The following is a 12,608-nucleotide window of genomic DNA, read 5'->3' as shown; positions in this document are numbered from 1 at the left end:
GGGGGGACAGTGATGTTCTGGTGAGGGGGGACAGTGATGTTCTGGTGAGGGGGGACAGTGATGTTCTGGTGAGGGGGGACAGTGATGTTCTGGTGAGGGGGGACAGTGATGTTCTGGTGAGGAGGGACAGTGATGTTCTTGTGAGGAGGGACAGTGATGTTCTGGTGAGGGGGGCCAGTGATGTTCTGGTGAGGGGGGACAGTGATGTTCTGGTGATGGGGGACAGTGATGTTCTGGTGAGGAGGGACAGTGATGTTCTGGTGAGGAGGGACAGTGATGTTCTGGTGAGGAGGGACAGTGATGTTCTGGTGAGGGTATATGATTATTCCATTTTGAATTGCACTTGCATTAATTAGTTAGGCCACATTTAGGGTTAGGGTTAGGGTTAAGGTTAAGGTTAAGGTTAGGGTTAGGGTTAGGGTTAGGGTTAAGGTTAGGGTTAGGGTTAAGGTTAGGGTTAGGGTAACCATAGGGTTTCCAATTCAAAATGGAATAATCCCGAGAGAAGCCCCGACAGGCGCACATAACAGGCGCACCCCTGCGCTATCAGAACGAGCTACCCCAATGTCACGTCGGAATTCGACGTTTGGATGCAAATGTCACGTCGGAATTCGACGTTTGGATGCAATCTCACGTCAGAATTCGACGTTTGTCCATAAACGTCGAATTCTGACGTCTGCCGTGTGAGACCAGGCTGATTAGAGTTAGTAGATTTGTGACAGTATGATTATGTATTTGTGTATGTATGTATTTATGTATGTATGTATTTGTGTATGTATTTGTGTATGTGTGTATGATTATGTATTTGTGTATGTTGTTTAAAAAAATAAAAAAACAACAGTATGATTATGTATTTGTGTATGTTGTTTTTTAAATAATAAATAAAAAATAAAAAATAAACTCACGAAAGCGGGGAACATAGAACCCTTTTTCGGAAGCGGGGAACATAGAACCCTTTTTTTATTTTTTTCTAAGAAATCGGGGAACATAGGACCCGGGGAACATAGGGATGACCCCAAGCCGTCATGGCCAGGCGATTTGCCTGCTGGTAGGGCCTTGATTGCTTCAATAATCTCCTGTGAACTAATAGGTGACTCTAACTCCTCTTGTTGTGCACCACTCAGTTTTGGGAGGTTCAAATTATCAAGGAAGGATACTATCTCGTCATCCGTGGCAGTGCTTTCAGACGTATAGAGGTTATATAAAAGTCTTTTAAGATGTCATTTATCTTACTAGGTTCAGTTGCCAATGTCCCTTCTGCATCCCTCACTGCTGCTATAATAGATTTAGACTCTTTCTGTTTAATGTATCTAGCCAAGAATTTTCCCGCCTTGTCCCCAGATTCAAAAATAGTCTGCCTAGCTCTAAACAGAAGAAACTCTGTTTTCTTAGATATTATAGTATTATATTCATACTTAAGATGAGTCAGTTTTTTTACAAAGTACGTCAGATATATTCCTTTTTAATTTATCCTCTATATTCTTAATTTCCCTTTCTAAATCTAGAAGTTTAGCAGTGGAAGCCTTTTTTTATGAGAGGAGTACTGAATAATGAATCCCCTGAGAAAAGCCTTCATGGCCTCCCATGCCACTATGGCGGAGGGAGCTGTAGGGACATTGGTCTCCAAGTATAGATTGATCTGTGCCCTAAGCTCCTCCCTAAAACCAACGTCCCGTAGCAGCGATGAGTTAAAGCGCCACACTCGTGACCTCATGGTCTCTCGATATGGAGTCATATCTAATCTAACCATAGCATGGTCGGTCAACAGAATGCTATCAATAGTGCAGGCCAGTATGGAGGGCGTGGTCTCCCCTTCTTGTCTCGATCCATGAGCCAGGGTCGTGACAGTCAGCTTGGAACACAACAACATGTGGAAGAAGTCCAGGGGGTTGAATACTTACTGAAGGCACTGTCTATCCTTCACATGGAGTACTCAACCCCATGTAACCTACATAGGCCTTTATTCTCTCTCTCTCTCTCTCTCTCTCTCTCTCTCTCTCTCTCTCACACACACACACACACACACACACACACACATTAAACACTCTCAGTCCGTACACCCCTCCATTGATGCTGTTTTTACTACCACCGCCTACATCAGAAGGTGTCACCTCGTGTGGATATGAGAATGTTCTCCCTTCAGAGTTCCTCATTGTTAGCTATTAAAACATCCTGGGAACAGGATATAGGTGAAGACATTACAGACGACTTATGGGATGATATACTTCTCTGGGTCCACTCTTCATCTGTATGTGCCAAACATGGTTTCATTCAATGTAAAATGTGATAGGTGTCGACAAAGTCCTGCCTCGTTGATTAACATGTGTTGGTCTTGCCCATCTCTTCAGAACTACTGGTCCAGTATGTTTGACACATTAACGGAGGTACTTCGGGTGCCCTTTGACCCAGTTCCATCTACAGCTCTATTGGCAGGACCACTGTACCTAATACAGTGGTCCTGCCAAGAATGAAAGTGGACCTTGTGGCCTTCCTAACCCTGTTAGCTAGACGACTGATATTACTTTGTTGGAAGTAATTCTCTCTTCCATCCCACGAGGCTTGGATCAGAAATGTCCTCATTTTAGCAAGCTGGAAGATAATTAAATACACACTGCATGGGTCTACAGCAAATGTTTTCAAAATATGACCATAGAAAAATTGCAGTTCCAGGGTATACCTCTGTGAAGCTGGCTGTTGGTTATGTTTTTTTTTTTTTCCTATTTTGTTTCTGCTCCTTTGACTACCTAATATTTATCTGTAGCACTAACTGTAAACATTTTGATATGTACCAGGAAGATGTTTTTTTTCCACTGTCTTTCTTGTTTGTGAAGTTTTTGTGGGTGGGGGAGAGGTTAGGCTACATATACTTTATTTTTATAAATCGGTCTCTGTTTGCAACCTTTTTGTTATAGACACATTAGCTTTAAAACTGTATTCTCTGTATGTTTATTTAAAAAAAACATGCTGATATAAGGATATCCCTCTTCTCTGTTCTTCTATCCTCTGCTACATAGGTCTGTGTGATACACATTGATACATCTAAACAATTCACTCTTCTATTTAGTTTTTTTAGACTCTTTTTATTGGTGTTTTTCCACAATATCGGCAGTATTCACATTACAATACATACATCCATTTCCAAAATGTGCTGAAAAAGCCAAAGGATAACCATCTCACAGCTAATCAAAGATAGTTAATGATAGGATGCGTCTTTCATTGTACATAGGTAAACTCTAGACACTATGTATAAACTCATTAGTAAGCATAATCAAGCTGTAATATCTAAGTTGTTGACAATTCAGCCAACCTCTGTCTCTGCCATATACCTTGCAGCATGTAACTTGACTAGGGACCAGTATGGAACATGGGTCAAGAGGTCATTGAGTATACTTGGGACTGACCGGACTCGGGTGACTTTGTTGCCATGACAACCAACTCCTTATGGGATGGGGACGGAGTCAACAGGCCAGGGTAGACTCAACGGAGCCCTGTCTGTAGAATGATTTGTATCTTTGCTTGATCATCAACTATCCCCTATAAGAGGCACTGTGAATATCATTCTGTGTGCGTTCTGTCTGCCTGTGACTGAGCTCACAGGGTACCGTGAATAAACTTGTATCTTAAACTGTCTACCTTGAGCAATCTTTAAATAATTACTTTGGGTACCACGATCAACCAATCTCGGCCACCGCCCATCATCAGGGAACCATCCAATAACAGTTAAAAAAAACGTTTTTTGTTTTTGTTTGTTTTTTCACATTTTTTTTTTCAGTGATTATTGACATATCAATTAAAGTGCGAGATTTGTTGGGCTCCCACTTCCTCCCCAACAACCACTCTGACTCTAGACATCTTTACAGCTGCCATGTCAAGGCACTCCTGGTAGAAAGTTGCCCCCAACCACTTATCCCAAATCAATTTATCTGTCCCAATCCTAACCATTACAGGCCAAAAGCTAAATACATCTTTAGAATGACCATAAACAACCCCCAAAAACATATAGAAACCTCTGCATGTATTTTCATTATGCTTTAGTGTTGTTTTTCCACATGGGGTTTCTGCCTCCGCTACCTCCTTTTGCGACGTTCTAGCTTACTTATTTAGCCAGTATAGCTAGACAAAACGACCCTCGAAAACGATCCTCCAGAACAGAATTCCTAAATGACAACTCCTAGCTGGAATGACTATTCCTAGTTCATTTAATGACAGTAGACTTTAGGGAATGGTGTACTAAACGTATTCTTTCAGAAGCCTTCGGGTGCAGGGTTAAATAAACATAGTGTGTCTATCGTTCCTGATGCTCTGCTGTCCCCTCACAGGGCTTCGGGGGGAGTGTGTACAAGGCCGCTGCGGCTGGGAGGGTGGAGGGGAAGGGATTGAGGGGGACAGGGGGGAGACGGGTCAGCAAGTCATCCTGGGGGAGGGAGGAGAGAGAAGGAGGGAGGGGTGGGAGAGAGGAGGAGGGAGGGGTGGGAGAGAGGAGGAGGGAGGGGTGGGAGAGAGGAGGAGGAGGGAGGGGTGGGAGAGAGGAGGAGGAGGGAGGGGTGGGAGAGAGGAGGAGGGAGGGGTGGGAGAGAGGAGGAGGAGGGAGGGGTGGGAGAGAGGAGGAGGAGGGAGGGGTGGGAGAGAGGAGGAGGGAGGGGTGGGAGAGAAAAGGAAACGTTATGATAAGTTTACCTTGGAACTCCTTCAGGCACAGGGGAGAGAGACAAATACACAGGACAGCAGATATACTGTGTGTGTGTGTGTGTGTGTGTGTGTGTGTGTGTGTGTGTGTGTTACCTGGTCCTGTTTGGAGAGTGCATATGTCATTTGGTCTCTGGTCACTGTGTGGGAAAAAAATGTCTTTAATACAATAACAATGTGACAATGTTTACTGAAAACTGTGTGAATACTGAAAACTGTGTGAATGACAAGAATGCAGAGCAGGATACTCTCATGTGATAAACAAAGGTTTTACGACTACCTACTGATAAGCAGAAGACTTCGGAGGAGAAGAAGCACTGTTCCTTCTCACTCTGGGACAGTTATGTCTACTTTGACTAACTGTTGAACCTACTATGACTAACTACTTGAACCCTTGGGGATCCCCGGCTGCCCCGTGTGCCTGGTCTGTTCCGCCGCCGTTCCGCCGCCACCTGCTTGGCCGTCCTTGTGCGGGGCCTCTGTGGTCTGTGCTTGCTTGGCTGGGCCGGGTGTGCTGGTGGTGGGGCGGGCTGGGTGTGTGGGGCGGCGGGGGCTCCCCGGGGGGGGGGTGTGGGGATCCACCGCTGGGTGCTGGTAGGCAAACTGGCTAGTAGTCGCTCTGTGTAGAGGGCTGCAAGGGAATTTTCCTGGCTACATAGTGTACAGGTTTTTACTTTTGCCTGCTCGCGGCTCTGTCAGCATTGATTGATTGAGTGACTGATTGACTGAAAATGTTCATTGTGTGAAGCGCATTAAGTTGCATCTTGTATGAAATGCGCTATACAAATAAAATTTGATTTAATTTGATTTGATTACTATGGCCAACCCCAGGACAAACCGCCCACTGATGTTGTAAACCTATAAATGTGGTCAGCTGGGACGGCCCCAGTTGAGCCATTGTACTGAGAACCACATTTTTGTTGGCCGGACAATCGCTCCTTCTTGCAAGAACTAAATAAATACTCTTAATGATTTGATAAGTCTCAGTCTCCTGGTTACAAAGTTTAGTATTCTGTGTATTTGACTCTGACACACTGTCAATCACATTTCAGTTCAAAGGTTAAAGGTCAATAACTTTTACACCACAAACACTCCTGGTAGAATCTGTACATATACTCAGGACACAAAAAGGGGGATGAAAGAAGATAAAGATTGGTGGAGGGGGTCAGTGTGACTGGTCACTGGAGGGGTCAGTGTGTGTGTGTGTGTGTGTGTGTGTGTGTGTGTGTGTGTGGTATCTCACCTAGGTGGTCAGTGTGTGTGTGTGTGTGTGTGTGTGTGTGATATCTCACCTAGGGGGTCAGTGTGTGTGTGTGTGTGTCTGATATCTCATCTAGGGGGTCAGTGTGTGTGTGTGTGATAACTCACCTAGGGGGTCAGTGTGTGTGTGTTTGTGTGTGTGTGAGTGATATCTCACCTAGGGGGTCAGTGTGTGTGTGTGTGTGTGTGTGTGATATCTCACCTAGGGGGTCAGTGTGTGTGTGTGAGTGATATCTCACCTAGGGGGTCAGTGTGTGTGTGTGTGTGTGTGTGATATCTCACCTAGGGGGTCAGTGTGTGTGTGTGTGTGTGTGTGTGTGTGGTGTTGAGTTACTGGCCCAGACTTGGGCTGCGGACACGGAACAAACACACACGCGCACACTGACCCCACCAGCCCCAAAATAGAACAGCTATACTGATACCTTATTTACGCTCTGCTCTATACACTATCTCAGTGTTGCACTCGGTTGTACCACACACATACAGACTGACAACTGTTTGTGTGTGTAGGTACGGGCATGAAGCCAAGGTGGTGCATTTCTTGGGGAAAGAGAAGCCATGGAACTACTCGTACGACCCCCAGAGTGGCCAGGTCAAAGGTCATTCTCTGCCCTCTAACCAGCTGCACCCTGACTACCTGGTCCGGTGGTGGGAAGTCTTCTCCACTGTCTTCCCGTCACTACGACAGGCCTACGGAGACACTCCCTTTCACTCCGGCGTCATCATTGAGGTAAGAAAGGGAGAGAGAGAGAGTGTGTCCGTGTGTCCACTCTGGAGTTATTCTGTCTAATCCTCTGTGTTTTTCCTCTCTCTCCTCTCCAATAGAGTGAGATCTGTGGTCACGGTGTGCGTGATATCCACCAGGCGCCCCCCCCTCCCGCAGCCCCCCAGGTCTCGTCTGAGGAGAGGAAGCAGCGATGGGAAGCGGGTCAGGCCGATTACATAGGCGACGACTCTTTCGACCACATCCAAAGCAAACTCGACTCCTTCCTCAAGAAGGGGTGGGGGGGGGCGATGGGCGGACAGAGGGGGCCACCAATCACAGGCCAGCTCAAACTGCCACTTGACCAATCGGAAGAGCTCGTGGTGGAGAATGACGAATTAAAACGCCAAAGTGCATCCTGGGCCTCACTCTCTGTTTCCTGTTGGAACAAGTCTCATGATACATTTTATTTTGGGGGGCATTTAACAGATCCATTTAACTTATCCAAAGCGACTTTTCTTTTTTGGGATTGATGTGTGGTTTCATGTATGTGGGAATAAATGTTTTAAGTGACAAACCAGAATGAATAAGTGGTTTATTTTAAACACAGGATAAGTCATGCAAATTACGTTCACAACTTACATCTGGAAGGAGAACATAGGAAAAGTATTGTTATACAGCCGTAGTAGTAGGGCACACTTAGTTTTTTGGTTACTGAAACCATTAGAACTCAATTCTACTTAAACAAACGAAACAGAGGCACAGAACTGAGTTGAAACAGAAGGCTTCACTTCACCAGTCCTCTCAGGTCTTATAAAGGGACGGACGTTATCGATAAGGTCACAACTACAAATAGGTGTAAGGCATGCAGGGATGGAAGTTAAGCTAGCCTGTTAGCCCCCAGGTTAGTATTTATCAGATCTGGCTAGTGAACAACTATCCCAGCAAACCAATTAAAATGTTTGTCTTCTCATTGCAAAAGAATAGCTAGGTCATAACCCAACAGTCACCATTTTATGTAGCTGTATATGGGAAATAATAATTGTGTAGATGCACAATTGAATTGAAATATTGTACATGTATTCACTTCAAAAACTTTAGCTTTGGCAGGGTTTAGACTGTGGGCTAATAGAACATCAGCCAGGCCAGTAGAAATTGCAGCTAGCCAGTCGCCAAAATCCTTAAGTTCCATTCCTGGGGAGACCCCTCCACACTGAGGCTGAGGCGTGTCATCATGAGGAAGAAAGTTGGTGTGTTCCAATTCCCTCACTCACTCACTAAGACCTCACTGTTTCCACCTTGTGGGTTTACAAGCATTGAATTAGTCATCCCAGGGCACGCCGCACACATAAGTGTGATACAGAGGCTAGGTAAATAAAAACTGGCAAACAGTTCTGCCTAGCCCTCTGTTAGGCTAATCGGAGTTCCCTTTATCTTGAATACACCCTAACCTCTCAGAGCTAAGGGGAAGTCGACAGGAGCAGAGTGACTGAGTTAGAGGTTTGGAACACCGAGGGCACAGAGGGAGGCTGGTGGGATTGGCAGCAGCAGGTAAAGTTATCCTTAGGCCAAATCCCAAAAGTCTTTCCTTGCTTCCTCGCCTCCTTCTCAAAACGGTCTGAAGCCGCCCCGCCCCCCAGGAGTTTGTCTTCCAATAGGTGTAGAGAGGACACAAGGAATCAAGGACAAACTTTTCAGATTCAACCTTTAAGGTGATTGGCATCAGTAAGTGAGGTGAGGTTTTTGTAAACTGAACATCGGTAAGGCAGTTGGTCACACTACAGAGAGGAAGTGATGAAACAGGACAGGACGTGGCGAAAACAAACTCAAGGGCTGAGACTGGATTTCTACCATGGGTTTCACTTACGAAACCTTCCTCCTTTTTAACAAGCAAAATCACAGAACTTAACATGCATGAGTAAACAGAGACGGGGAGAACACTGGGCTTTACATTATGACTTATTACACAGCTCATCACATTTTTGTGTGACAGGTTAAGTTAGTTAAATACTTTAAATTAACAGACACAGTTCCTTCCTCCCCTCTAAGAGTACAACTACCCTATGTTTGCCACTATTAGGCTTTGTGGAGTGAGTTAGAGCTGGAGTGAGACTAACACTGAAGTCCCAGTGAGTTGGTGTCAGTAGGTAGGAGTTCTGCACTGAGTGGGTGAGTGAGCTGCATAGCTGCATTAGACTGGACTACACACTGGAGGAACTAGAGGAACTAGTCAGTCTAGAACAGAAACAAACTCTTTTCCCCCTCTTTCCTTTGTAAGGACTGGACAATTCTATGCTCGTGGTGGACAGATGCTAACCAAAGCTCATTAGAAGGCTGGTCGGAGAGCCAGAACTATTTCTGTCACACCTTTCTGATTTCATCAGATCTGCAAACACGGCAGAGATAAGGGGAGAAGGATAAGAAAGAGTTGTTTCTGGACCAGGGTCATTTGCGCACACACCCACAAGACAAAAAAAAAGACTTTTTGACCAGCATCACATTGGCAGCCCAACTAGGTCAAAACCATAACCCAATTTTAACCTCTTCAGAAATTCAACATGGCTGAGCGCGGAGGCAGGCAGGGGCACGGCAGGGAGAGATCATGTCGCTTTACACAGAACAGTTACTCACTCCTACACGATGAGCCGGAGACCGTGCAGCACATGCAGACCATCGCTCCGGAGAGGAACATGAGGACGTTCCACCAATGACAGCCCTTAATTTGGCCTGACAGGAAGTTAAGAAATCAAAGGCTGTTTTTTCCCCCCCCTCCTGCCTTTTTCATTTCCTTGCCTATGGCCTTGAGCAGAGTCAGGCAGACTCTCTCCTGGGAGCACTCTCCTCTCGTAGCCATAGTCAGTCATTATTGCGTGAGCAGACCAGCATGGCCACATAGGATCCAACTGGACTGGGGACAGCTCTGCTAACAGAAACTCAGGTATCCTTTTCTTGTACAGTGAAGTTCTGTGAGTTCAGAAGTCTCCCTTAACCTCTGGCTGGAACAGAGGCGAGGTGTACATTTAGAAGGAAGAGGCCCGACAGTATGTATTAGATTAGGCTGCTTCTGTGTCCGGCGTGACTCCTGAGGGTATACTTGAAATACTGCAACAAGCCTCTCAACTCTTACCACTGAAACCCTGGGTCCCTGGCTCTGCCACTGGGCAGTTCTGTTGTCCCAACAACCATGCTCTTCAAGAAGAAGTTGTGCCTGATGGCGGTGTTCGGAGGCATCCTCTTCGTCATGATCGCCACCCACACCATCCAGAAGGGCAGCATCCTGTCTCTGTCTCTGTCTCTGTCTCTGACGGAGGGCCACGCCACCACCAGGACTGTGCCAGGGCCCGGCGCCGACCCGACGCAAGCGCCACGCCCACCCAGCACGGCGCTGCCCAGCCCGGGCACCAAGGTTTGCGGATGTAAGTCGTGTGTAGCGAACACGGGGACCTCGGAGTGGTTCGGCCAGCACTACGACCCCCAGCAGCAACCCTTCCTCTCAGACAAAGACAACAACATGGACCCCCTCGCACTGAAGTGGTGGCTGGCTTTGCAGCGTTCTAACGACGATCATACGATAGAGGACGTGACTGAGAAGTTGTTCCAGGTCATCTCTCCCCCTGCCATGGATGTGCGACCCAGACCAGGCCAGTGCAGGACTTGTGCCGTGGTGGGGAACTCTGGGAACCTGTTGGGGTCACACAACGGCCCACTGATAGACTCTCACACCAGTGTCATACGGATGAACAAGGCCACTACCGCCGGGTTCGAGGGGGACGTAGGGAACAAAACGACCCACCACTTCATGTACCCTGAGAGTGCCGTGGACATCGCTCCTGGGGTCCACATGGTCCTGCTGCCTTTCAAACTCCGTGACCTGCAGTGGCTGGCCAGCGCTCTGTCCACGGGAGAGATCAAAACTACATATATGAGGGTGAAAGACCGAGTACAAGCTGACAAAGACAAGGTAATAGTGGTGAATCCAGCGTTCTTTAAGTACACCCACGAGCGCTGGACAGAGCGTCACGGCAGATACCCGTCCACTGGCATGCTGACCATCATCTTCGCTCTCCACATCTGTGATGAGGTGTCTGTGTTTGGTTACGGGGCAGACCAGCAGGGGAACTGGCACCACTACTGGGAAGAAAACAAATATGCTGGGGCCTTCCGGAAGACCGGGGTGCACAACGCTGACTTTGAGACGCAGATCATCCGCATGCTGGACTCTGAGGGCAAGATCGCCCTGCATGGCAGATGAGACTGAGACCATCCCAGGTCATTTACATTGCAGTCCCGCTGCACAGATAATCTCACAGATCTCTCAACGCCTGGAGAAGTATATTGAAAACATAGGAAACGAAACACGCATGATACGGCAATCTTCTAATCTGGGGATGTGCAACTGCAATGTAACACAAACCTGACCTGAGTTGTATGGTGGACAGGGCCCAAGCTGTGAGAGGCCTGGGAGCTGTGGACATACGGAGGCCACAGAGGGACATTTTAAACCTGTGATACGCCCTTGCTCTCTGCAACTACCACTGTGAGCTAAACATATAACCAAAACCAGATACACAGAGTCCTCAGACCAAATGTGCAATTCAGATGATGTACTTTGAGCATGCACATAGTATGTGGACCCCCTTCAACTGCATCCACTAATAGGTCAAAGACATTTACGGGGGAAGGAGAACATGTTGAAGGAAGGATGTGAAGTTTCTGAAGCTGAGTCCACTTTATTGATTTCCTTCCCTGTTCTGAACGTGACGTTGCTGCAACACACCGTAGAGCCTTATACTGAAGAAGCCTGTGTTATCAGCATCATAAGGCGTAGAGAAACTCTGTTGAGAGGGGATAGAACCACAATCATTTGTACTTTTTTTTTTTTTACGAGGACTGACTAGGGCAATGTTTCAAGTCAACACTTTTAACAGTTTTAATGTCGTCTCTTCTCGAAAGTTGTATGCTGTATTCCATTTTACTCTACACCATGATTGCTTTCACAATCACGTTTATTTGTATTTGGAAGGAAATTACCCAGTTATGCTGTCCATTGTTACATTTAAATGAATTGTATCTTAATGTTTTAAAACATTTTGTCAAAATATTATATATAGTATGGGGAGAAAACTAAGGGTACCTGACTGACCAGAAAAACTATATTTAATTTCAGAATTGGTAAACATGGGGTTCAGGTCAGTTTTTTGACCTAGCAGAGCTGTCAATGGGACGCTGGTCAGAAAGGTCCCTTTAATCCTTCCCAAAAGTAAAAGTAACCATTTTGGCAAAAATACACATTTGGGGGTGGGGTGGGAGGGTTACACGTATTTGATATACAAAGATGGATAACCCTTAAAGGGCTCTGATAATATGGAGATTCCAGTTATGTTCCTTGTGGGAGAGTTTTTAATCACTATTTTTATGTGAATGTAGGACACTTTGTATGACACTCTGGACATTGCTTTTGCTCAGTGTCAAACATTCTAATTGAGTCAGTATGAGTTTATGATTAATCTAAGAGCACTGTGATGGATTAATTCTCACCCTTTAACATTCAAATAAAACCAAAAGCCCAAACCAACCAGTTAGGAGATAATGCAGCTTTAATAATCATAATAACAATTTTGTCATTGCTATCTAACAAACATACTGTAGAAGAAGCTTGTTTCACAGTTGCCTCCTATTTGGAGTAAAACCTAACAAACCTAACCTATCAATTGTGTAGTAATCAGCTACCTATACAATACTACCAATAAAACATCAGAATCCATGAAGGCATTGGTAATGCTAAAATGTCATGTTATTTTATAAATACGAATAATAAACCACTGTCTGCTTACCTAATGTGGCTTAAGAAAATACCAAAAATGAAACCACTCTTCTTAAATCTCTGCAACAGATAACATCAGTCACATACAGAAGAACTATTCTCTAGCTAACCTCAGGCATTTCATTGTGCAAATCA

The 12,608-nt window shown here is 45.7% G+C and overlaps 1 protein-coding gene across 1 annotated transcript; it reads left to right on the top strand.

Annotated features, from left to right (window-relative positions):
* Window positions 1–9,833: 9,833 nt before the first annotated feature.
* On the top strand, window positions 9,834–11,224 carry LOC308151035 (CMP-N-acetylneuraminate-beta-galactosamide-alpha-2,3-sialyltransferase 2-like; the record flags this gene model as incomplete). The annotated part of the gene is made up of 1 exon (XM_080523845.1): window positions 9,834–11,224. One exon carries the CDS (start codon window positions 9,834–9,836, stop codon window positions 10,899–10,901), a length of 1,068 nt encoding a protein of 355 aa, XP_080379971.1. The 3' UTR covers window positions 10,902–11,224.
* Window positions 11,225–12,608: the final 1,384 nt, after the last annotated feature.

Source organism: Nansenia antarctica (assembly GCF_963989245.1).
Source record: "Nansenia antarctica genome assembly, chromosome: 2".
NCBI classification, from domain to species: domain Eukaryota; kingdom Metazoa; phylum Chordata; class Actinopteri; order Argentiniformes; family Microstomatidae; genus Nansenia; species Nansenia antarctica.
The sequence above is the reverse complement of the archived record's forward strand: the minus strand, read 5'-3'. Positions and strand labels throughout refer to the sequence as shown.